General features: G+C 39.3%; 1 protein-coding gene across 1 annotated transcript in view; it reads left to right on the top strand.

Annotated features, from left to right (window-relative positions):
• Positions 1 to 15,271, top strand: part of LOC119786881 (microtubule-associated serine/threonine-protein kinase 1-like) — a 91,116-nt gene extending 75,845 nt beyond the window's left edge. Inside the window, 11 exon segments of the mRNA XM_038290445.1 lie at positions 4,557 to 4,722; positions 4,903 to 5,004; positions 5,368 to 5,490; positions 6,677 to 6,786; positions 7,087 to 7,247; positions 7,343 to 7,905; positions 7,990 to 8,219; positions 8,761 to 8,883; positions 8,979 to 9,112; positions 9,206 to 9,393; positions 12,707 to 15,271. Coding sequence (XP_038146373.1) covers positions 4,557 to 4,722; positions 4,903 to 5,004; positions 5,368 to 5,490; positions 6,677 to 6,786; positions 7,087 to 7,247; positions 7,343 to 7,905; positions 7,990 to 8,219; positions 8,761 to 8,883; positions 8,979 to 9,112; positions 9,206 to 9,393; positions 12,707 to 14,280 — 3,474 coding nt within the window. The 3' untranslated portion in view covers positions 14,281 to 15,271.
• The last annotated feature ends 12,502 nt before the right edge of the window (positions 15,272 to 27,773 follow it).

Here is a 27,773-nt window from a genome sequence, read left to right as displayed (position 1 = left end):
ACTCCGTTGATCAATCCGAGACGCCTGAACTTGTCCTTCCCGCATCCTGCACTGTGGGAGTGGTTACCTGGGAGATCACCGATCTCATTAACTCTGCCCTGGCTTCTGAACCTGACCCAGGTAACGGTCCTCCAAACCGAACTTATGTCCCTTCTTCTGTTAGATCTCGCCTGATACAGTGGATGCATACTGCCAAGTTTTCTGCTCATCCGGGGGTGAGCAGAACCATCTCCTTAATTTCTAGACGCTTCTGGTGGCCTACCCTTCACAAGGATGTCAAAGAATATGTTTTGGCTTGCTCTACCTGCGCCAGGAATAAGGCTTCACATCAACCACCCTCAGGTCTGTTGCATCCTCTCCCAGTCCCCACGCGTCCATGGTCTTACATCGCTATTGACTTCGTCACTGGTCTTCCCATCTCCCGAGGTATGTCCACAATCTTTACTCTCGTCGATCGATTTTCAAAGTCCTGTCATCTGATCCCCCTCAGGAAACTTCCTACGGCCTTTCAAACTGCTCAGCTCCTGATCAAACACGTTTTTCGTCTACATGGAATCCCACAAGAAATACTTTCAGATCGTGGTCCCAAGTGTGGAAGGCGTTCTGTTCTGCTCTCAACTGTAAGTCTTCACTAACCTCCGGTTATCATCCACAGTCCAACGGTCAAACAGAAAGGATGAATCAGCAGCTCGAGTCTACCCTTCGTTGTTTAACTTCTAATAATCCCACCGACTGGAGCCAATACATCACGTGGATCGAATACGCCCACAACTCTCTCAAGTCAGCTTCCACCGGTCAGTCACCATTTCAGGTCAGTCTCGGTTATCAACCTCCACTTTTTCCTGCAGACAAGAGAGAGATTTCGGTCCAGTCAGTCAATCAGCACATCCGTCGATGCCAACGCATCTGGAGAGACACCATCGCCACTCTCAATCACTCCTCGGAAACAACCAAATGCTTCGCCGACTCAAAGAGACGTCCTGCCCCTGAGTACTCGGTTGGACAAGAGGTATGGCTTTCCACTCGAGACATCCCCCTCAAGGGAATGTCTCGCAAACTTTCACCAAGATACATTGGTCCATACAAGGTTGTCCAGGTTATCAATCCATCAGCCATACGCCTGCAACTTCCCCCGACTCTTCGCATCCACCCCACGTTCCACGTCTCTCAGGTCAAACCAGTCATCTCAAGTCCTTTGTGCCCTCCATCCGACTCCCCTCCACGCGCCCTGGAAGTCGATGGACATCCTGCCTTCACCGTCCGCCGGATCGTGGACTCCCGTCGGCGAGGTCGCGGTTGGCAGTACCTTGTCGTTTGGGAGGGCTACGGTCCGGAGGATCGCCAGTGGGTTCCTGGTTCCTACATCCTCGACCCATCGTTGATCGAGGAGTATGAGCGCTCCCTCCCATCGACATCTTCCGGACCGCCAAGAGGCGGTCGTTGAGGGGGGGGGTACTGTTGGGAGCTGGAGAAGTTCCATCTTTCTCCAGCAGAGTCCGCCATGGATCCTCCTGAGCTGAGCCTTCGACACACCTGAGGCGCATCTCATCATCAGAGGATCCACAGTATATAACCTGCCTTCAGACCTTGCCTCGACGCCGCAGTGTTAAATCCAGTTTGGAATCCTGTTTTTCTACTGTGAGCTCTGGAAGAGCTTAACCCGCCGAGCCTGCCCTCCGAGCCAAACCTGAAGACTCTTCTCTGGATTCCCATGCAGCTCTGGACTAAGAGCTGGAAACCAAAAGCCAAGGTCTGCCTTCAAGCTAGATGTAAGACGCTGAAGCAGTTATCGGACTCTGCTGAAACAAACAATCTCTGGACCCAACAGTTCCTCTCTCAAAGCCTAAACCGGACTTCTCAAGGTACAAACCTGAAACTCTCAAACTCAACTGATCCCAAGCTAACTGAACTGTCTCCCACACAGACTCCAGTGAACCAGCCCCCCAGGCCTGAACCAGTACCTGTGTTATTCCATGTGCTTGTGAACAACAAACTTGTTAAACTTTTCTTCTGTCTCCGTGGTGTTCTGCATCTTGGGCTTTTCAGTAACCCATCATGACACAAGACCTTGAACTTTGTCGCTTGAATGTGTTGTTTTAACCCCCTAGGTCAGAAATGTGAAACATCTACATCTTTAATGTTTTATATCAGAGGTGTTAATATTTGTTCATTTTATAATCATCATGTTTAACTCCAAGTTTATCATATTCGATAGAGGAGTTTTTGAGACCTCTACATCATCAGTGTGATATTTTTGTCCTTGAAAAATCTGACCTATTCCAGATACATATGGTGAACAGAAAATCTAATAAATTACACAAAAATACCTAAAATATCACAAAGGATAGAGATAACTTGTCTAATTTAACTTGTTAAAAACTGATATTTGTGTGTTTAACCCTTTAAAGCCTGATCCGAGAATAAAACAAAACAGAAAATTACTTTTTTTTGGTTTGAATTCCTTATTTGGCCTTTTAACAAAATATGTAAAAAGAAAAATCAGAAATACATTTTTGATATTAATAATTTATTACTATGCGATAAGTCAAGATTATTTTTTTGTGTAGTCTTCTACTGACTGTTATCAGGTATATCTGATTGTGTACAATAGGATTTTGAGCAAAGTTTTTACCATTAAATTATGCAAAAGGTGTCAGATGCAAAACATTTATGAAACCGTATGTATCAAATACGATACATTTGGCATTATAGGGTTAATAACAGCTCTAGTTTAAAAAAGATAGAATTTTCATAAAATTTAAAGGGTTAAAAGGGCCATTTGCAGCTGCATGAATGAAACTTAACATTTGTAATGATTTCAGTAACATAAAGGAAATATTAAATCAATTCAACTTAAAGATCAGTATTTCCAATTCAGAAGTCATGACAAAGTTTATGAAAAAAAAAATTACATTTGCTATAACTGATTAAGGATGAATTACAGTGCTGGATCATGGCAGCTGTTAAATGCCTAAACCCAGACACAGAGACTCACTGGAGACAAGAAAAAGTTCAATATTTATTTAACTGAGATAATAAATTTTTAAAGGATCAGACATGGGTCTTCCCTGAGGAAAAAGTGAGGCACAGACTTCTGATGAAGAGAAAATGATGGATATTAAGGTAATGATTGGTAACTTACAAATAAGCAAGAAAAGAGCTTACGGTTTGTAGGGGGCTGAGGGTAGGGGAGTCCAAAAATGGTTGGTGCAGATCTTCCAGTGGTGAATGTGTTGGAGGATGGGTGTGGCAGGAGCCTGCAAATACGTTTTGGTTCTGGAGGGCTTTGTTTGAGCAACTCTTGCCAGAAAAAAAGAAGTAGAAGCAAAGGTAAGCAGCTTTGAAACACATTCTGTCACTACATTTGGATGCATGAACACAAGTGTGCAAACAAAATAAAATTGATTAATTAAGTCACTAAAATATAGCAGTATCTGGGGGTAAAAAAGTAATTTTGTTATTTATGAATGCTTAGATTTGGTGATTCTGCTCGGCATTACTGATATAAGCCCGATTTTATGACATAACATGCCTTTAAGGCCGAATTAATTTCCATTGTGGGATGGACTGGGCCCACAGGCCTTGATTTTGACACAGGTGCTTTATTGGATTCAGGCTTTAAATGCTAAGTGGATAGAAAATGCTGCTTAAACAAAATTTGTTTTTTTTCAGATAAATATCTAAAAACTATGGCATACAACCCCTTCACTCAGATATCTCTAAACTGAATCAAGTGAGATCAGTCACCTCAGACTTTCCTAAATTGATAAGCAAAGTTCACCTTTATGTAATTGAATTTAATTAATTAAAGAAATAAAAAAAGGTGTACTATTTTCCTTTAACTCTTCACTGTTATAAAAATCCATAATAGTCTATCTCACAAAATCCCAGTAAATCAATTGAAGCTTGAGGTTGTAACACCTCCACATTGAGAAAACCTGAAGGGACACAGTTCTGTTCCAGTGCGCTGGTTCTGCTTTGTTTGTCACATTTCCACTAGAGGCAACGTTTCTGTCTTTCTGGCAGAAGGACGAGGTGGACTGATTCATTATGATCTAAGTTTAAACATAAAAGGCTCCTTTGATGTCTGCTTTCCATGAAAAGATGTTGCCTCTCATTGTGCAGTAGGCATTTCCAAAGCCTGATAAAATGAGACCTTTAACAGTTGGAGGAACAATAGACCAGTATTTCCCCAGCCGTTGCAATCATACTGTGTCTCTTTTAAGAACACTTTAAAATTACAAGCCCTTTTTATTCTCTGCTACTGCTTTGAATACGAGCCTCATTATTTATCCAAGCCAGAAAATTGTTAGCATTCACTGCGAAGCCCATCTGCACATGAAAAAACATTTTTGGGCTTTCATGTAGTCTTGGCATCTGTGAGGGGATTTACTCAACCAGACGTTATTTTTGTGAAGAGGATGTACCTCAAACTCTTGGATTCTTTCAGATACAAACGGGAAGAAAATTTACAAATTCATAATGAGATTGTAATTGTCATGAAAGAAAGCTCATAATAGCGTTGATTCCATCAGGTCTTGTTTTTTTTCTTCTAGGTGTGTGGAACTCCAGAGTACATCGCTCCGGAGGTGATTCTCCGTCAGGGTTATGGGAAGCCTGTGGACTGGTGGGCTATGGGCATCATCCTGTATGAGTTCCTGGTGGGTTGTGTGCCTTTTTTTGGAGATACTCCAGAAGAGCTATTTGGACAAGTCATCACAGGTGAGAAGTAAACAAGCGTCCTCCACATTGATTGAATACATATACTTTATGCATATTATAAACAGATAAGTCAGGTTTCTTAATTCATCTGCACACACTCAAAAGAAAAAATTGGCTCCAATTTTCTTAACCTCCTCATTATTTTGCCATCTTGCATCCTTCCCATTGCCTCATCCGCAGATGACATAGCGTGGCCAGAAGGAGACGAGGCTCTTCCTGTGGATGCTCAGCACCTGATCTCCTCTCTGCTGCAGACAAATCCTCTGGCGCGACTTGGCACAGGTCAGTCTCCTTTCAGTAAGACTTGAAAAAAGCTAGTCAAAGTCACAAATTCAATCTCATCAGGCTGTTTGGCACAAACTGGGCACAACATTCAGTCTCTAGATCTGCAAAGCCGGTAGAGATCGAAATCCCTTCCCCCACCAAGAGAGGAGCTGCCTAGGTACCTGTAACCTTGGTTCTTGCTGATCTAGAAGAAAAATGTCTTCATGTATTTCCCATCAAAGACAGTTTAATCAAACAAGTCACCTCTGTTGGGGTCAGAAAACACCTCCAGGCTTTAGGGCTGTAGTCATCACCCTGACTCTCCGTCTGTTTTTTTTTTTAAATGCTCTGACCTCCTTCTTTTCCCTTCCTGCTCTCCAGGTGGTGCTTTCGAGGTCAAGCAGCACTCGTTCTTCACAGAGGTGGACTGGAACAGCCTGCTGAGACAGAAAGCAGAGTTCATCCCTCACCTTGAGTCAGAGGAAGACACCAGTTATTTTGACAGTATGTTTATGTCCCTGAGGCGTTGAGCCCAGAGTTCAGAACTCAATCACACACAATCAATTCATTATATGAAATTATAATACAAATTGGGAATAAGTTTGTAATTGAAATACTTGTTTTTTGTTTGTTTTTTTGGACTGGGTTTGGATTTTTTTAATCTTTCAGTAATTGACTCAGATAATACATAATATGGTATACAAATTAACAATAATAAAAAATGAAAAATTATCCTTTTAAATTGTTGGGTTTGGCAGGAAATGTTGTAATCCAGTAATCAAGCACATACGTACATTTCTAAGGCATTTAGGAATGTCAGGAGCAGCCTCAGTGGTTCCTTCAGCTCCCTTCAGGAGCTAAACCTCACCTTGAGTTTACTGTTGTCTCCATCTTGTCATGATGGCCCTTCTATGTTTTGCCCACATGCAGAAGCACTCACAGAGTCTGAAAGAGGTTTAAAAGTTTATTTGAACAAAGGTGAACAAAGTGACTAAACAACTGGTTTCTCAGCTTGGGGGAATCCAGCAGTCTGGTAAACCGGAAGTGGAAGCTTGTTGTGGTTTTGAGGTTACCCGAGGGTTCCTGTTTGTGGAGGCTTGAACTGTTTTGGAGAGATTACTTAGCTGGAGGGCGGACAGGCAGACTTATGGTGGTCCTGAGGAGCAGCGGAGCAGACTGTCACTAGTTTTCCTGTGAAATCCTGTGAAAGATTCACAGAGAATAACTGGGTAAAAAAAAAAAAAAAAAAAAACTCAAAGTATTGACTCAACAAAACTCAGAGGGGCTAGAGTACCCAATACTGGTAAACACTCTGGCGAGGAGATGGTGACAGTCTGCTGCTCATATACTCCTCAGACGGTGATGAGCTGCAAGTGTGAGTAGTTGAGAGCAGGAAGAGGCCCTCCAGACCAACAGAGGAACAATGTCACCATCTGGTGGATGCATGGAGACACTGAAAAAGAACAAAAACAACCCCCACAAACTGGAACCCTAACACATTTTGAGCAAGAATTTCACAAAAACTCTTTCCTAGGATTTTACCACAATAGGTACTAAATTAGGATTTGTATTTCTGCCCCCCTTCAGTTAAAAATTGACAGTTTTAAAAGGCTGTATATACTGTAAGTGAAGTGAAGATATATGGTTCTAGAAACATAAATGCCTTTTTCAATGTTCTTCCTCGGTTCAGCCCGGTCTGAGCGCTACCATCACGTGCAGTCATATGACGAAGATGACACCAACGACGATGAGCCGGTGGAGATCCATCGCTTCTCGTCGTGCTCTCCTCGCTTCAGCAAGGTTTGAGCCCGACCCATTGCTGGTTAGAGGTTTGCATCCACTCATTGTCGGCTCAGATGTCATGTTCTCCATCACTAGTTTGATTTTTAAATCACCAAGAAAATAATACCAAAACAGCTGATGAACTGTGTGGATTTATAAAAAATTATGTAGGCCCACAGTTATTATTACTGCCTTGCAGATGATGAGTGGATGTTCAATTTCTGACCACAATTATATGTCAGCATTTTGTCCTCCTGCTCTTTCTGTTTAGCAGTACCCCTAACCCCCCCATAACCACATTACTGTTCCAACCTGTAGGTGTACAGCAGTATGGAGCATCTGTCCCAGCTGGAGCACAAACCCCACACTGTGACTCTACGGGAGCACAAGGTCCACAGGGAGGACCGGGTTACCAAACGAGAAAGCTTAGGGAGTGTCACCCTACGAGACAAGAGCTGGAGGACCAGCTCCCCGGAAATGTAAGTGAAAGAACTCCCAGATTAGCATCCATGTTTTTTTATATATTTTTTTAACCTCTTCCTGATGTTCTATGTGTTGCTGCTTTGTTTTTAAGGAAGCGTCTGTCCTGCTCAGAGTCCTTCTTCACTGAAAGCGACTCTAGTCCACCGTCCGGAGCCCGCAGGCGCTTCTCCGCTCTCATGGATATGAGCCGCTTCGCCTCACCTCAGGAGCTGGACACGGAGCCATCAGGTCCAGGAAAGCAGCCTCCTGTGAAAACCAGAGGCGCCTCCCTGGAAGGGGCTGCCCCCTCTCATGGAGACCTGAGAACATTCCTTAAAGATGGGAACGGCCACACAGCAGCAGGTAGGGTCCCGCCCACCCTAACCCATTTGATCCATACTTTCTAGAAGCATTTCTTTTAAGTTTGGGTTCATGGTTCTGCTTTTTTCACAGACAAAGTTTTGAGACCTGAGTCATCGTTGCCGCTGCCAGGCAGCACAAGCAGTCTGGGACTGCCTGATCTTCAGGGGCCCCGTGGGGCCGCTACAGACCTGGTACTGCGAAGGGTTCGACACCAGCAGCTGTCGTCTGAAGGAGAAAAGCATAGCTCACGTCCAGGGACTAAAGTCATCAAATCTGCTTCAGCTACTGCGCTGTCTGTCATCATTCCAGCAGGTGACGCCTCAGATCACTTGATCAGGAAATTATAAAAAAAAGAGTTGGGAAGAAAAATCTGAACACTGTTCTTTCTATTCTCAGTGGAGCAGCACGGTGCCTCCCCGCTGCCCAGCCCCATGTCTCCTCGCTCCCTCTCGTCCAATCCCTCCTCCCGGGACTCCTCTCCAAGCAGAGATTTCTGTCCCATGGTGAACGTTCTGCACTCTCCGATCACCATCCACCGCTCTGGCAAGAAGTATGGTTTCACCCTCCGAGCAATCCGCGTGTACATAGGAGACAGTGACGTCTACAGCGTGCACCACATGGTCTGGGTAAGAACAGATATGAAGCGGGTGAAGGCGGGTGAACAGAGCCTCCGAAAATTGGATAATCCTTCTCACTCATTCATCAAGTTGGAGCCAAAAACTTCCAAGTCTTCTATTGGGGTTTTATGTGACATAACAGGACAAAGTGGTGCATTATGTTCTGCAGGTTGAAGTTTTAACATCAGTACCTTGGAACAATGTTTTATCAGTTGCACACATGGGAACAAGCATTTCCTGTTTTTTGTATCGCATAAATAAAGAACATCGCGACTGGACCTTGATTACAGCATGAGTTACCTGCTGGCAAACATGCTACAATATCAAAGCTCCAAACCCAACTTTGAGAATAAATTAATATTTGGTTTATTGCCCTATAAGAGTCTGCCGTTAATGCCGATAACAGCCCACGACTACTTAAAATCCATTTAAATGAATTGTTGTACCGTGACGAAATGTGTTCTGTCACTGCAAACATACCTGGCTTGCTTGGTGTACTTGCATTTTAATCTCTGTCTCATTTATATAAAACTACCCGCTTCTATTGCAGCATGTCGAGGATGGAGGTCCTGCTCAGGAGGCTGGACTCAAAGCTGGGGATCTCATTACTCATGTAAACGGCGAGTCAGTCCATGGTCTTGTCCATACAGAAGTAGTGGAGCTCATCCTGAAGGTAAAAAAACAACAAACTAAACATATAAGATGACATAAAGGTTTTGCTTATATGTTGATCGGTTAAAAATATGTAAGTAAACGTGTGATCCACAGAGTGGAAACAAGGTCACAGTCACAACCACTCCCTTTGAGAACACCTCCATAAAAGTAGGGCCCGCCCGCAAGTCCAGCTACAAATCCAAAATGGCGCGTCGCAGCAAAAGGACGGGAGTCAAGGAGGGACAAGAGTAAGTCCTCATATAACAGAAGTACGGGGTTGGATTACAGACTCTGTAAGGTTTAACTCACTTTGTTTTGTTTGTTTTTTTCTTTTCTTTTAGTAAGAAACGCAGCTCGCTCTTCAGGAAGATCACAAAGCAGTCCAGCCTTCTCCAAACAAGTCGCAGCCTCTCCTCCTTGAATCGTTCGCTGTCTTCCGGAGACAGCCTGCCAGGATCCCCCACCCACAGCTTCTCCGCCCGCTCTCCTACACAAAGTTACCGCTCTACTCTGGAATCCCCATATCTGGGTTAGTAAAACACCTCTTCTGCATCTTTGATCCCAACCCAGAACTAATCAGAGATATTTAAGAAAAGATAAAGTATAGAGACTGTTAATGCATTAATAGAGCTTTAAAAGAAACACAGACTCGTTAAACATAAGCATAAACTATACAGCAAATGAAACTGTGAAAATTCATTATAGATTAAATACAATGGCATAACTATCGGTAAGCAGAGACTGCAGTTGCTTAGGGGCCCCCGACCTCTTAGGGGCCCCGTCACTGACACCGTCTCTTTGCAGATGTAATGCAAAAAATTCCTCTTAAACCCACCTGATACTAGCTGAGCTGACCGGACCTTGGGGTAGATGGGGTGTTGTACTTCATATGGGCCAACCCAGATAATGTTTATTTGTGTGTCGTGACACCATTGATTAAATGTAATATCAAATTAGTCTAATAAAAAAGGAGTTTTACAAAAAAGGTTTGTTATTTCCCACAGAAATATAAGAAACTTTATACAGCAGCCAGTGATCGGAAAGTTGAGAGGAAGGAAAAATGTAGGTAAATAAGATGCTTACACAGGCCTATCCAATACATCCATTCTTAAAGGAATAGTACACCCAAAACATGATTAGCCTTCATTTTCTACTCACCCCCATGCTGAACAACACTCTGGAGTACTTTTTTGATATCTCAAATGCATCTGGAGATCTGGGAGGCTTCTTGCTGTCTGCTGACATTCAAATAATGGAGGTCTATGGTGTCCGAGACAGAAAGGTCCATAAAAGTCCACAAAAAACGTGTCAATATTCCTCCATACTGCTCGTCCAATGTATTCCAAGTGTCCTGAGTGGGTAGCATCCAGAATTTACTCGAAACGAAGTCATTTAGACGAGCAGTATGGAGGAATATTGAAACGTTTTTTGTGGACTTTTATAGACCTTTCTGCCTCGGGCGCTGGGCACCTCCATTATTTGAATGTCAGCAGACAGCAAGAAGCCTCCCAGATCTCCAGATGCATTTGAGATATCAAAAAAGTACTCCAGGGTGTTGTTCAGCATGGGGGTGAGTAGAAAATGAAGGCTAATCATGTTTTGGGTGTACTATTCCTTTAAGCCACTAATATTCTTTTTTTTCAGCATTTTTATTTTCATTACACTGTCACAAGTACAGAGCAATGAAATCAACTCTCTGCATTTAACCCATCCTCTTGGAACAGAGGGCTGCCATCATGGGGCGCCCGAGAAGCAGTGTGGCTTGAACTCAGAACCTCTGGATTCCAAGCGCAATGTCCCAAAGTGATCCCAACGTGTTTCAGAAGAGTGGAGAGGCAGAGAATCCAACTTTGCTGGAATTCAATGCAAAGTTTTTAACAGTCAATGAAGATATGTGTAGCTATGTTGGTTGGTGTTCAGGAGATGTCAGAGCATTTCTTGCTTCCCTCTACTAAAGAGCTTCGTGGTGACTTTATTTCCAAGCCTACCTTGGAACTTGCAGATACAACCAAAAGTATCAACACCTGCTTTAAGCAGGGCTTACACTGTGCAATTTTTTTGCCCTTTTCAGGGTGGCTTTCCAGTCGTACGAGAATTTTCCGATCAGCCCGACTTTCAGGGGGTAACGGGGGCGGATCAGCCTCTCATAACCACCTCCCAATCAGGAATCGGGAGGTCGGGAGAAAACATGTTTGATTTTCAGTCTGCTGTCGTGGGAAAATCGCTTAGAGGGCATGCACAAACAAGGACTCCTCTTCTTCTCAGATGTAAACCAAGAAGCATGGTGGAGGTGCAAGTGAAATAGAGTTAATTCTGTAAAATGAACAGACCGTAGTAGCCATGTATTTGTCACAATACGTCGTCGCATTTTCTTTTTAGGGCTTTCAGCACAAAATTGCACAAATTGCCAGTGCGTTTCACTCTAGTGAGCTTCATATTCCGCTTCTACTCGTTTGGCTTCTGGATAAACGAGTCAGAGTAGCGCCAGCTCACTCCGGAGCTGAATCCGACCTGGTTTTTAGACGTACAGTGTGAGCAGGTAGATTGCATCAGAGCGTCATGCTGCACATACATCGTGAGCTGTGAACTCAAACTGTGCGACAAAACCACAGTGGGAGCTGCGTGCAACGATTGAAAAAAATCGCACAGTGTATGCCTGGCTTTAAAGGGATCCATGACTAGTTGAACTACTAGTTTAACTATCTTGCAAGCTTTATTTATCCAAAAAAAGGGTAACAGAAGCAAAAATCCGAAAAAATAAATCCACAAAATCCAAAAATATAAAAAAATCAGGAATACTCACTCAACAAGGGGGCAAAGAAATGACGACACACCAGCAACAGTGACTGAGTCGAAGGTGAAAATTTGGGGCAAGAGAAACAAAGATTAGGCTAATCAGCAGATTGGGAGCAGGTGTGAACAGAGGAGTCTAGAAGGGAGCTAGGAGAAGGAGGCTGATAGAAGAGGGCAACACAGGGCAAACAAGAAATGCCAATCCCCCCCTTTAACGACCGACCCTCAGAATCATAGACAGGTTTCAGATATTACAGGCTAACAATGGAACAAAACGACCCATTCATCGGTTACCATTTGCATGTTTCCAAGCGATACAAGGCTTTGTCTATATAAGACTCAAACTCACTGCGGATCCAGATATTTGAACTGAGAAAGCTTCCTGGAGAGGTGGCGAAACGTCTTCAAATCTAGGAAATCAAGCCCACTGGATATTTTTGAATTTTTACGCAAACAAATGCTAAGAACTCAAATACCTCCTGAAAACACCACAAATAGCAATTAAACCAATAGAACTAGAAAACACAGAAAAACATGGATCAAAGTGAAACGGAAAACTCAAAAGAACACTTAAACAGAACTAAAACCGTGACAAATGTTTCCCGTAAACAACTTCAGTTTGAAACTGTTTTGGTTGGACAGAGCTAACTCTAAGTGACCTAACATATGTTTTTTTTTTTTTTACCCAGAATGCATTGCAGCATATACAACACGGGGACGTTTGTGTGACAATATTTTTTAAAATACAGAAAATAAAAATAAAACAGCTTACAGTATTTTTACTGTATTGCAGTTACATTGAAAATAACTATTTTTCAAATAAAGTCTTTTGTTAAAATTAAACCCCTTGATATGACTTTGCTTGAAGTTTTCCCCAATCAAAACCCCACAGGGAATCTACAGCGCATTCTATGGAGAAGCATGAATGAATTAAATATATTAATCTGTTTGCGGTAAATCCCTTTGATGATTTTCATATTTTGAATTGAACTATTGGAATAAATAAGAAATAATGTTGTTAATAAGGATGTAAATAAATGTCTCCTCAGGCACGTCGTCCCAGAGCAGCTCTCCGGCATCAAGCACCCCAAACTCCCCTGCTACCTCCCACCACATGAGGCCCAGCTCCCTGCACGGCCTTTCCCCCAAACTCCACCGCCAGTACCGCTCTGCGCGCTGCAAATCCGCTGGTAACATCCCACTGTCCCCTCTGGCTCACACCCCGTCCCCGACCACGTCTTCTCCTCCGCCTCTTACGGGCCACACGGTGGGTAGCTCCAACACCACCCAAACGTTCCCTGCCAAGCTCCACTCCTCGCCTCCCGTTGCCCGTCCTCGTCCCAAGAGTGCTGAACCGCCCAGGTCCCCCCTTCTGCAGCGGGTGCAGTCTGCAGAAAAGCTCGGGGGGCCCATCCTACCCTCCTCCTCTTCATCATCGTCAACACCTTCCCCTTTGACGGGAGGGGTGTCATTGCGTAAGCATAGTCTGGAGGTGTCCCATGGGGACTACAGACGAGAGTCCTTCCACTGTGAACACAGCCTGCAAAGTTTGTTAGAGATAGAAGGAGAGAACGGACCGGCTCCTCCCTCTCCATCATCTTCTTCCTCCCCTTCTCCTCCAATGGGAGCAGACATTGGAGGCCTGAGCCATGTGAGGAGGCTGGGAAGGCAGGAATCCCTACTCAGCAGAGACACAATTGTGACAGCAAAGGAAAAAGACTCTAGAACATCAGCACCTGAGCCCTCTGGGTTGCAAAGTGCAGTTCCTCCAGCAGATGTTGATAAAAGCAAACCGTCAACCAAAGAGGCTGCAGGGGGCAATGGAATCACGAATGCAGCTGAAATGAAGTCTATTACCTTATCTGCGGACATCAAAACAGGCTCTGGTATCAAACAGGTAAGCGTAAAAGCATTAACTTCAGAGGCAACAGCCTTTCAGACCAAAGCCACTGAGAAGAGCTTAACTCCAGGCACATCTAGGCTGCACAGCGCACAGATCGAAGAGGGGCGTGCTACTAAAGCTCAGGAGAAGACGGAAGGAAAAGAAAAAGGCACTTTGGTTGTAGAGAAAGAAAATGTGCAGAAAACAGCAACCATTGAGCAATTCAGGCAGCGTAAAGGCTCAGAGACCGGAGATAAAGAAGGAATAGGCGGAAACGTCAGAGCGACTGATGCAACCAAGGCCAAAGTACCTTTATTCCCTGGTCCAACTCAGACACACCCTGCATCCAGACACAGAGCGGAGAGGTCAGCGAACGGGAACTGTGGGATCAAAGAGGAGAAGACACAGCTGGAAGTCCTGGAGGAAAACCCAGCATCTCCTTCATCCAACGCAGCGTCCCCCTGCTCAAACAAGTCCCGGTCCATGTCTCCGGGGGACAAAACCAGCTTCGTCACCCAGCTCACAACCGTGGCTAAAACAGTACTCGGACCCATTAAAGGAGGGTCTCAAGAAGGCGGGAAGATGAAAGACACGTCAAAGTCAGGTGAGGAGAAGAAGGGAAGCACGGCGGGGAAAGCAGAGGCCTCATCTACGGGGGGCCGCCGGGGGCCTCAGGGCTCCACCGCAGCCGCTGTTCACTCTGATAAAGGTAACATTCGAAGCTCTAAACATCACTCATGATGCAAAAGCCTCTGAAACTCAAAGAGTATCCCATGTAATGCCTTTAACTGTAGCATCAGACTGAAATGTCATGAATTTGTATGATGCAAAGAGAAAAATGCCTGAACAAAATAAAATAGAAAATTTAAAAGGAGTAAAAAAGAGCTCAGCAATGATCAGCTACTCTTGAGAAATGTGCACATGGTTTGTTGATGTAGAGCTGTGTATGTACTGTATGCTCATCTCCACGTGGTGTATATTGTATAAAAAAAAAAAGCATATGTCTTTAATGCATGTCTTACAGAGAATGGAAGACCATTTAAAAAGAGGAAACTTATCATTCAGACCTTGAGATAGAAAACACTGTGAACAATGTTTCAACTTGTCAAGCAGACTTTTGACTGTGTTGACAGTAGGATTCTGTTAGAAAAGGGCATTACTTGCATTTTAGCTGAGTTTAGCTGAAGTTATTCAGTTCTTTGCTGTATTTATTTGAAATTCAGGTCCAAAAAAGCTGAATGAGGAACCAGCAGATTGAGTTTTAATGCCTGACACACATAGGATTACAGTGCCTTGCAAAATGCCCCTTGAAATGTGTCACAGCTTTTTGCACATGTGGAGAATGATAGTTCCTCCCAATTTCTTTTGCAAAATAGCTTACCGGGTACCTTCCATCAGACTGGATTGAGAACAACTATTTTTCTTGAATTGGATTTTCTTGAGTTGAATTTCAGGTTTGCCATCTTCTTTCCGAAAAATCTGTTACCACTGCTGCAGGATCATTTCAAGCTTTTTTCATTGTCTAGCAGGTTTTCTTCCTGTTATTTGCTGTCTTTTCATAAACTCTTATCAGCCATGCTAAACAAAATAATGCCCCTCTATGTTGTTGACAGCATGTTTTTTGGATTGGGTGTTCAGTTTTAGGTCAAGTGTTTGTTTTCATCAGAGATGGCAAAAGTACTCACTTTCCGTACTTGAGTAAAAGTACAGATACTTGTGTTAAAAAATACTCTGGTAAAAGTGGAAGTACTGATTAAACTTCTTTACTCAAGTAAAAGTAACAAAGTACAGGCTTGTAAATTTACTTAAAGTATAAAAGTAAAAGTAGAAACCACTTTTTTCATGCCGTTGCCTACATTTTAAGTGGATGTCTGCCAATAGGACTAGATCTCCGTTGTGTTCATTTTCAATCATCTCGTCGTCCATGCTACTATGCTAACGCCACCGCCACCAAGCTGCAGTGATTTGCCGCGAATGAATACCGCCGAATCTGTCGATTCATCTTGTAGTGGTGCGTCAAATGCAACGTAGATTCCCATCCAATTAGATTGAATTTGGTATTGATGACGTGAAAAATAATAACGGTAACTCCATTGAAATGATTCAAAACTAAAGTAACGAGCCAATTTTTAAAAATGTAAGGAGTAGAAAGTACAGATATTTTTGTAAAAATGTAAGGAGTAGAAGTAAAAAGTCGCCATAAAAATAAGTAGTAAAGTAAAGTAAAAATATCAGAAAAATCTACCTGAGTACAGTAACGAAGTATTTGTACTTTGTTACTTCCCATCTCTGGTTTTCATATATATATATATATATATATATATATATATATATATATATATATATATATATATATATATATATATATGCATTGACACAGAAACCATAACAGATTGGTCCATTGGAGTCTTTGAGTCTTGGAGTTTTTACGTTTATAGTTGTACTGAGAGGGCCTGTATCATGCAAAATCAGTTTCAGTTTGCAGATGATAATAACCAAGATACTTCTGTATAATATACTACATTTACTACATTAATTATAACACAGCGTAGCTTGAAATTGAAGCTAGGGTCTTAGAAGCTTCCAAGTTGATGGATACATGAGTAGGTAGTGCTAGTAGATGGCCACAGTGATCAGTCTGCTCATTGCCTAGTGCAAAATTTCTTTTCAGGTTCCAAAAGCACTAAGTAAACACTATCAGGATGAATGCTTGATGTATATTGGTTTATTTAAACTTCATCCTATAGTTTGCTTTTTATATATATATATATAAAAATAAGTTACTGAGCCCCTTTAACTTGTTGGTATGTTCCACCCAGGTCAAGGATCAGTTTTGAATATGCTTAAAAAGGCGTCTCTGTTGCAAGCTAAAAATTAGGGTGATGGCAAAGAGCCCTTCCATCTTTGCTTGGAACCAGAGTCCTGCACAGGTCTGATTTTTCAAAACTGTATCCGTCCGACCCGTTACCCACAATTATCTGGGACCGCTCAGACCCGTAAATAACGCAAAGTGTAGAAAAAGTCGTTTATAATAACAGAGGCAGTAAAAAACATTGCCTCACGCTCACATCCAGTACATGCTATGCTAACAGATTAACAGCTGTAAATTAGCCAATGTAAGAAAGTTTGCTCTGTGGCTTAAAAACTACTGTTATCTGGAGATTCTTGATTCAGTTTAATTTTTAAGGTGTAGAGGTAATGAATAAGAAAATATAAATACATTTCATAAATTTTTTCATATATACTCATGCACCTACCCGTGAAATGTATTTTTTTTTACCAGTAGATGTACATTTTATACGGGTCCCTGACCCAATGCCTCTAACCACAGGTAATAAACTATGAAAATACCAATGGAAAGATGAAAGAAGCTGGAATCTGAACAACTCAAAGGTTTTACTGTATATTCCCTTTATGTCACAATCACACACTGATGTGTGTAGGTCTATCACATAAAATACAACAGAATAAGGGTTTGTAAGTTCCCTAAAATTTCAAGGGGTGTAAATGCTTTTGTGAGGCACTGTAGTTTTATGCATTGAGGAATCTCTGCAGAAACTGGACCAAATAACCAAAATACTTTTGTGGGGGGATTTGAAGGATGGGTAATATTTTACGTCCGATGTGTCTAAGAGCTGATCATCAGATGGATTTACAGAGGTAGTTGGATGAAGTTGCCCAGGGACACTATGCAATCTGCTGCCAAGGCCACTTTTTTGCTGTATCTTTGCGTCTCCCTGGTTTCTAAGTTTACATCGTGCTACAGTCGAAAACAGAAAAAAGTAGACATTTTATTTTATTTACAAAGTGGTCTCTGCAAATTATAGTGATGTGTGCAATTATATATTTTAGATTAACATATGTTTTCTCAGAGTGTGGCAGTGAGCAACGATGCACATGGAAAGTAGCACTTAGAGGAGAGCTCGTTCTTAAGGGTCGCTCTTTTTTATTTATGCAAAACAGCAGTTTCTTGGGTCCTTTAAGGTAGAAAAAAAGGAGATGTCAGTGTTTTTTTTTTTTTAAGGGCCATGTGATCATACTTGTTGTTTTCTTTTACTTTATGTGAAACAATATGCAATCCATCAGTGCCCAGCCCTGTAACGCTACTGTTAGAATATATTAGGCTAAAGAGAGAACCTTAGTGATGAGGTCTTGTTTGTTGTTGTTGTTGTTGTTGTGTGTTAAAATGTGGTGTCAGGACACTAGCTTACAGACTTGTCTTAGACTGTCACCTTGTGGACAACGTGGCATAACACCGGACGTTTTATGGCGCACAGCTTCAATCCGTGGGTCTTTTCTGTGTTTAGTTTTCATGACTAGACTGATATGTTTACAATGATTTCAGATAGACATCTCATTTTATCTCTCAGGATCCTGTAAACAATAAACAGCAGTGTTTTGCATGTGACCAAATTGCACTTTATGTTATCTTATTTGAAACCAGGACTTTACCTTCAACGTACAGAAAAAATTGCCATTATTTTGTCCGGCTGTCATTAAGACAGACTGAAGTTTTTCCTTTTTAGGGTCAGTGTAGATTACCAAAATGATTTGTATTTCCTTTATGTCGGAATTATGAGAGAATCTTTGTTTTAGATTTATTTCTTTAATCTATCTTTCTAAAAAAAAAGATTTTTGGAAAATTCCTCTTGACAGAACTGCTATGGCTAAGTCAGTTTTTTTTTTTTTTTTTCAAGCTCTATTTTACCTCAAAATACTTTGTAGGGATCAAAAATCTCTTTTTCCAGAAGCATGCTGGTTTTATTTGGCTTCTCTGCTCAAACACACCCTCTTATCTCTGGCTTCAGTAACAATAGGACTGATATCAGGTCTTTGTGTTGCTCCTCCATCACTTTGACCTTGTTGTCCTTTAAGAAGTTAGAAAATAATTGCTCCATATGCTTAAGCATACATAGGCTTAGAGTTATTGTGTATTCTGAAGACGTTGAAGATGTTGCTTCAGTATTTTTACAAAACATTCTTCCCTCTTGATGTTATCTATTTTGTAAAAAGGCTCCAAAGTTAAGCAGTCAAAAATTAGGAGTAACACTTATGGTTATTTGTTGTGTTTTAAGAGAAAAAATAAGGGGGATAATTTTTTTCCAATTCATGTTTTCACTATTTCTATTTATACAAATCTTACTTTGATAAATAATATTTAGTTTTAAGCTAAATATTTAGTTGGCAAACTACATATTTAGTTCACTTTTTGGCAAGGGAATTTGCATATTTGCTGAATATTTAGCTATCGCAAAGCTAGACAAATATTTAGCTCGCTTGGTGCAAGCTAAATATTTTCTTTGTGAAATAAATATTTAATTTGGAGCTAAATATTAAAAAAAAAAAACTAAATATTTAATTAGCAAATTAAATATTAAGCTCCAAACTAAATATTTATTTAACAAAGGAAGGTTTTTATAAATGAATGAATGACATAGTAAAAAAATGACTTGTGGAAAAAAATACCCCTCTTATTTTTCTCCTGAATAAATAAATAAATAAATAACCATGAATATTGCTCCTAATTTTTGACTGCTTAACTTTACAAACAGTGTCCCATACCCCTGCAGCAAAGTACCCACAACATGATGTTCCTACCCCCATATTGATCAGATTAGGTGATGGACGGGGGTCGTTAAGTCCAAAAAGTACTTTGAATCAGAAAACTTCTCCCAAAATGTATGTAATCTATAATCCATCAAAAGATCCCTATCTCCAGGACATCCCCTTAGGAGAAACAAATTTATAGATGCAGGAGTTTGTCCCCTTTCAGCTTCTCTGATCAAAACTGGTGATGTTACATGGCATATCCCATTGGGTGCACTGCCTCCATGTATTTATATACTATTAATCTAAGCAGTTTGCTAATAAAAAGCCAATAAACCAGACTTGTGGAGGTCAACATTACTCTGCTGTCTCATTATCGGTTCTGTCTCATTACAAAGATATGTCTTTGCCTTTCAATTCATCTTTATATTTGCTTATATTTTATTTAAATGTTCAAAGTTAACCTATTAGAAATGTATAAAGACCATTGCATCACTATCTGGCCTTTTTACACTGGAAAAAATTTTAATCTCAACAAGTAATTTTTTCTTAAAATAAGTGTGTTTTTTCTCTTGAATTCAGGAGGTAAGTGTGAAACTTTGCCAATAGATCAACACAATTTACATTTAAAATAAGAAAAAACAATTGCATTGTCTTATTTCAAGTGCATATTATCTAATTTTCTTATTTTAAGAGTAGAAATACTCATTCCATTGGCAAATCCTCTTTTTTACCTGCTGAAATTAAGGGTAAATACACTGAATTTAGAAAATGTTGACTTATTTCTAGATCATTTTTGCAGTTTATCTAATTTTTCAGATATTGTGAATAATAAAAAGAATAATCTCATTATTCTGGCATAAATAAAACAGAAGTTATTTTAGTAAACCTGACTGACCAAAACTAGGAGATATATATACTCTGAGTTAATGTTTCAGTTTTAAAATGACTATTTTTTCATTCAGTAAAACTAAACAATCTTGTTTCAAGCAGAAAAGCAGAATATATCCTACTTTTTTACATTTGTTATTTTTTATTTTATTTATTGAATCTTGTATTTATTTATTTAAGATCCCAGTGTGCTGAAAATGAAGACGATAATATTGAAATAGATGATCAAACACCCCATCGGGTCTATGTGGTTGTCCTTCCTGAGTTTTGACTTCCCGCTCTTTAAGTCCAAAGTTGTAGAATAATATTACTGTCATGTCCATCTTTGTTTTGTTCAAAGTGTTTGACTTTTTTAAGCAGCTGTTGTGAATAAACTCATGTAAGAAAAAAAATATCATTAGGAGAAAAATAAATTGTGTCAAAAAACTTTGGTTTTATCTGAGATTTTTTTTATCTCTATATCCTTATTAGGTCCTTTATATCCATGACCATGTTTTTAAATGGTATGTTTATATGAGCTATATTAGCACATGTTTACAACAAATATTATTTAAGAAAACAAACATAGATATATACACACATTGGAAACAATGTTGGAACCCCTCGTTTAGTAAAAAAAAAAAAAAACAATGGTCACAGAGAAACCTTGAATATTAGAAAAGCAATGATAAATAAAAATTATGTATAAATGAAAATCAGATATTATTGTCAACCATGATTCATTTAAAAAAAATAAACTAATGAAGCAGACGTTAACAAAAATGTTTCCTCTAGAGAAGACTGAAACTGAAACATCTAACCAAAAGGAAATGTTAAATCATGGTCTGTCCACTAATTAGTATCACAGGCGTCTACAATCTCATAATCAGTCATTGGGCCTACATATAGGGTTACAGATTATCAGTGTTTGGTGAGATGGTGTGTACCACACTCAACCTGGAACAGAGGAAGTGAGGCAAAGAGTTGTCTCTGGAGATTAAAGGTAAAGTCTCCAAGCAGCTTGATGTTTCTTTGCCTACAGTTGCACAGATTACTCAGAAATGTTCCTCCTGCATGGCTGCAGGAGGAAAATTAATGCCGAATCAAAGAGACGGATAATAGGAATGGTGACACAAAGATCCCAGAAAAAATCAAGATATTAAAGGTGAGTTTCAAGCACCAGGAACATCAGTGTCAGAACAACATCCATCTTTGTTTGATCCAAAGTGGGCTGAATGGAGGACGGTCAAGGAGGACATCTTTTTTTAAAAGCCAGACTGGAGTTTGCCAACCTGCATGTTGCACAGCGCTTCTTCAAGAATAACAGATGGGACAACAATTAAACTTCTTATTACACATCAGTTCTATGTTCACATATTTAAAAAATGAAGAACATCAACAAAAGAACCCTTTCTCAACTGTAAAACATGAAGGAGGCAGTTTTATGTTCTGGGCCTGCTTTGCTTCATCAGGAACAGACTGTCTAGAACCATTGTCGCCAATGCAGCACCCGTGGGCGCCAAGGGCCCATCAAGGACCATATGAGGCGCCCTCAGGGTCTTTTGACACTAGAAGACTACAAATTAAAAGACACAATAAAAACGTTTTTTATTCATAAAGTCTGACTCCAGTTCATAGGTCAGTAGCTCTCCTTATGACCATGAATCTAATCATTTAAAAGGTTGTTGACCACTGATGTAGAGAAATATTAAAAACTCAGATATATGCGCATTTAAATATTTTCAGCTATATAAATATATTCAATTAAATTTTGTAGAGACTTCAATTTAATAATTTAAATAAACATATTCTACAAAGAAAATTTTTTGCACGTTTGCAAAAACACAAAAGGTTTGGCTCATAAAAACACAGCACATAAAAAAAACTATATGAGATATAAATGTAAAGACAGCTATAGAGAAAAACAGAGATCATTTTTAATTATACAGGGTAATTCATAGTTTGTTAATATAGAAAAATTTTAAACTCAGCTATGTGCACCTTTAAATATTTTTCATCTATATAAATGTATATAGAACCTAATTTTGTGATACGAAGGCTTTAATTCCTTTATAAACAAATTCTACCATGAACAGATTTGCCCTCTTGTGGTCAAAACGTGTAACTACAACTCTTTGCTAGTAACACTGAAAGTTTAGTTAACACTAGAAGTCCCAGAGAATTCCAGTTTTTTTCTGAAAGCCCCCCTCCCCTCTCCAAGTTTGTGTATTCACTCTACCTTGCTAACTGTCCTTGTTGTAATGCAAATAACCTGTGACATGACCAGCCATTCTACATGAGACTGTAAGGCTGAAACAAACTGGCATCAGAACCAGAGCATGCTCCAAGGACTTTTCATTACCTTCCCCTGCAACATCAGACCTTTTTGCAGGAATATCTTGATAAGTCATATCTAAATCTTTTATCTAGGCAAACCTATTAAACAACCAGATATCATATGGTTCCTAGTTCCTTAGCTGAGAACAGGTCATAACCATGCTTTTCCAACAAGGCAAGGAGCCCATTTATATTGTCCATTCACCAACAGACTCATTTATATTGCAAAGCTCACTGTGAAAGAAAGAAGAACTTAGAGAATAATTGTATTTCGTCTGTTCTCGCCTTTTCACATCATACAACATTTCAGCTTAGAGAATGATAAAACAGTATGATTTCAGTATAGCAGTAACATTCATATCACCCAGGGAAAAGCACTACATATGACGCTACAATTGTTCCATTTAGCAGTTTTTACAAACCCAAGGTGAGTCCTTCCTGCATTTGTGACAGGTATACTTTGTGCAGTGCACACAACGCTCAGTGCTGTGGTTCCTTTTGCAGAGATTGTGCACCTGGCCTGCTTATAATAACAATGGAAAAATCTTTAAAACATAGAGTTTAGCACAAATTCTGAAAGTAAGAGTTGTAGTCTGAACTAGATGATGTTATCCATGTGTGCTACAAGTTTGGAGGCACTACAATGATCTATCGTGTAATTATTGGCTATTTTATGCCTATAATAAAAAAAGAAAAAAGCTCCAAGAAGACAGTTTGGCCTATCTTCCTAAAGTAAGAGTTGTATGATACAGATGAGGTTATCTATGTATCCTACAAGTTTGGTGGCACTACAATGATCTATAGTGTAGTCATTGCTCATTTTATACTCGTTCTAATAATAAAATAGAGGTGCCATTTGTCATTCAGGCTTTGGGAAATTCTTCAAAAAAGTATTATTTACAAATCCAATAAATGTGGTATGAAAGACATGAGATGAGATACACATGAAATGAATGTGCTAATAATCCACCTCTCCTTGGTAACACTTTTGAATATTTCTCTCTGATTATTTTGCATCTTGCAGACAGCTCCCCATAGGGTCCAATGTAATTCTCCCAGCGCGATAGGAGACTCGTTTTGAGGAAACTAAGGTTGTAGCTCAATGTCTGCCTTGCTGTGGTTGCAGAGAGGTGTCAGTTTTGTAGAATAAATAATCCGCAGACGAGTTATTAATCCGGAAAAGCTGAATCTCCGCTGCAGCGGAGGAGAGATCGCTTGAGTTATATTTTCCCCCTAGTAAATAGAGCAGATAGACATTATTGTGTAAATATTCTTGCTTTCCCCTTCTACAGCAAAACTACAACTGATGCCAAGAAGACAAAAATGTAGGTAATAAAGAGGATTCCAGAAAATAAGGGTGCATTGCCTCCCTCTTGTGGTGACAATGAAGAACTACAACTGTGATTAGTAAGACTCAAGAATATTTAGTAATCATTAAACCAAAATCAAAACGTAAGGCTAACATATTTAAAGACATTGCTTCGTAAGCATTATTATCAAATATATCTATAATATAGCAAATACATTTGCAATGAAATATATATTTATTACCATTTACATTTACAAAATGAACTCAATTTAGTAAGAGAAAGAAAATAAACACAGTAAAAAAAGTTTTTACATTTGTTGATGCAGAGGAATATAATAAAGCTCACTTATATGCACCTTTAAATATTTATCTATATAAACCAAAATTTTGTAAAACAAAGGCTTTAATATACTCATTTTAAATGAACATATTCTACCAAGAATTTCCCTCATTGCCCTCTTGTGGTAAGAATGTGCAACTACAACTGTTTCCAAAGAAGACTAAGTTTAATTAATAGAGGATTTCAGAAAATAGCGACACATATTAAAAGCAAAATATGTTATATGAATTACAATATATTACAAATATTGAATTTGAGATAAATGTTTTATAAAATAAAACCTACAATTAACTTATTATAAACAAATACTACCAAGAACAGTGCATAGTCTCCCTCTTGTGGTGAAGTTGAAGAACTACAACTATGATTAGTAAGAATCAAAAATATCTAGTCATCATTAAACCAAAATCATAACATAAGCCTTATGTATTTAAGGAGAATGTTTCGTAAGCATTTTTTTAGCAAATATATCAATAGTTAATAAATAACTTATAGTCGCCCTCTTGTGGTATCATTGAGATATACAGCTGCTTGAGGAGACTACCAGGGTGACCCATTAATCTAAATATCCAATTCTAGTGTACATTTACATATTATAAAGCAATAGAAATGGGGGAAAATACAATTGTAGCCTAAACAATAAAGGCTTCAGGTAACTAATTTCAAATAATTCAATTCAGTTTATTTATATAGCGCAAATTCACAAAACATATAATCTCAATAAACTTTACAGAGACAATTCTACCAGATCATGCTGTCAAATTTATTCAGCATTTTCTATCTAAGGAAAACCAGCTGATTATTTCGACTCAGTGACTTGAAAACATTGAAAGCAATCCCTCAGCAGTAGCAATAGTCTAGCAATAGAATACAACATAATTTTATACTAGAATCTGTGCAGGTCATAATGAAATATAAAGACTATTAAGGGATTCTAGAGAGAAATGCGCCACCCAGTGTTAGAAAGCTTGGTCTCAGTCGCAGGTTATTGGCCTTCAACAGGACGATGACCCAAAAGACACAGTTAAAAACATCCGAGAATGGTAAAAAGGAAAACATTTCACTATACAGTGGCCTTCTATGAGCCCTGAGCAGTGGTGTCAAAAGTACACTCTTTTGTTACTTAAATAGAACTATAGATACTGTAGTTTTAGAAACTGACCTCTTTACTCCAGTAAAAGTGAAAAAGTATGTGCTCCAAAAACTACTTAAAGTATAAAAGTATAAAGTAACCTTTAAAAAAAAAGCCAGATCCCACTGCATGAATTGAAAGCTAAATTTTTTCGACTGTTTAAAAAAAGAAAATTGAGATAGGGCCAAGGATGAGGGAGGTCTTGTTGGTCTCCGTCTCCATCTCCTGATAAGCTCTCGCCTGTGTCTGACCTTTCAGACATTTCAACATCTTTTTCTGAATCCAACATTGTAGCATGGCATAGACAATTCACATTTGCAGTTTGAAGAACACCTGCTTGCTTCTGATGATTTCCTTTAGCTAACCAATGAGTGTTTGCGTTATATGACGCATCCAGTTACACTAGTTTTCACTAGATGCGTATGGTGCTAAGGATCTGCATTGGATGACGCACATAACATGAAATAAATATTTATAAACATTAAACCAAAGCCAAGAGTATTGAGTAACGTTTGTTTTAAAATGTAAGGAACAGAAAGTACAGATACATGTGTAAAAATGTAATGAGTAGAAGTCAGAAATAGAAAGAAACATAAGTAATGGAGTAAAGTATAGATACCTAAAAAGTGTACTTAAGTACAGTAACAAAGTATTTGTACTTCGTTGGTTGACACCTCTGGCCTTGAGCTAAATCCTATTGAGCATCTTTGAAGAAGCTGAAACATGCTGTCTAGAAAAGGCCCCCTACCAACCTGAGTCAACTGGAGCAGTTTGCTCATGAAGGATGGGCAACAATGTCTGCTGAAAGGTGTAGAAGTCTCATTGAGCAACAAGATATTAAGTTAAGAGTACCATCATTTTTGTCTAGACCCATTTATTATGTTATGTTGATTAAAAGCATTGTCTGACTTTTATTTGTTCATTTTTACAGAATTTTCAGTTATTACTTTTGTCAGATTCAAATTATTTCTGTGAACATTTTTATTTTATTAAAGTATTTTGTCAATTCAGTCCAATTACATGGACAGATGTACATTTTAAATATACATAATAAAGGATTTTTCCACTGAATTCAGTTTGTCTAGGTCACAACAATTAAAACTGTAAAGATATGGAAGTAAAATAAATTATAATATCTTATCCACATGAATCATGGTTGAGGAAACTGTGACAAAACAGCTTAGAGTGCAAAACTCATTTACAGTAACAAAAATGTCTTTTGTCACATTAAAGTCACATATTTTATTATATGTTGTAGTTGGATTATTTCAACCTGGATCACAGAGAAACGCAGCAATTATAAAAGTTTTATTCAGTTCTATTCATTTACACAGGTAACATAGTCAGATTGGTCCAAAATGTTTTATCTAAGGGAAACCAGCTGATTAAGTGGACTCATTGGTAGAATCCCAAACCCTTAAAAGCTTCCCCTAAGCACTAACCCTCTGTTTGCGTATTCAAAATATTTAAATAAACAATAATATTATTACATGAATTCCATTATCTGACATGCTTGTCGCAAGGGGTGCTGGTGCCTATCTGCAGCAGTCAATGGGCAAGAGGCAGGGTGCTGTTGACTGAATAAGCTATACACAATGATCAGGATAGTATGCTATGTGGAGTAATATTACTTCAGCCTCATCACTTGTTTGCATCTGTTGTAATGGCTTCCTGCTAACATGAGATGACCCACTGCTATCATATACCGACCTAAGCTATCAAAACCTGCTTTCAATTAGTGCTTTTCAAGTGCTTATTGTGTATAGCATATGTTTAGTTACATTTCTTTAACTTTATTGCTTGGGCTGCCTGCTAAAGTAACAAACAGCAGACAGGCTGGTTGAGGGTTGCGCCCTCTCTCACCCCTGGTCTGTGTGTAACTGGATCTGAATTTGAGCTGATGATTGGATTAATCTGAATTTAATTCATATTTCCATATCCATGGATGTAAACATTTGAGGTGAAGTAAATACCTCTAAATACTGAGAAAATTGTTTTATTAGGCAAGATAAGTTTATTTATAAAGCACATTTTAGTAGAAAGGCAATCCAAGGTTCTGTACATAACAGAAAAAGACACAAGGAAAATACTGGTCAAAAAGAAATAAAACAAAAGAAGAGTTGGACTACAAATTTAAACAAATAATGTTTACAGAGCACATTCAAAGGCCACTATAAACAGATACCTTTGATATTCCGATTTAAAGCAACTGAGAGTTTCAGCATTTTTACAGTATCAATGGAACATGAAAACTAAAAGCTGCTTCTCCATGTTTGGTTGGCAGAGAGTAGGCTAGAAACAGGGATCTGAGATTATTGATCCACTGATAATTCTGTATGGAGTGAATTTTCTGCCAAAACGTTGCATTTTAAAAAAGCATGTTGCACACACACATAAAGCATATTTTACACAAACAAATCTTATCAAATAAAAATGTTGCACTCAATTAAATCTCATTGTTCACAAATAAAACTTGTGGGACTTTGCGGAGAGTTTGTAACGCATGAAATACATTTGATATTTTATTTATTTGTTCGGTTGTTTTTAATTAATTTATAAATGTAATAGTGTCTGTCACAGTGCAGTCGGCGGTTCCAAACCTTTCTTGTTACATTGGCTCATCAGCGCGAGGCTCCCTCCCGCTGACCTGAGGCTGACCAATCAGAGACCAGCGAACACGTGACCGTCATAAACAGGAA

This window comes from Cyprinodon tularosa, unplaced genomic scaffold (genome assembly GCF_016077235.1).
Source record: "Cyprinodon tularosa strain WSP-4 unplaced genomic scaffold, ASM1607723v1 ctg280, whole genome shotgun sequence".
NCBI lineage: Eukaryota > Metazoa > Chordata > Actinopteri > Cyprinodontiformes > Cyprinodontidae > Cyprinodon > Cyprinodon tularosa.
Note: the sequence above shows the minus strand (reverse complement) of the source record. Positions and strands in the feature narration are given on the sequence as shown.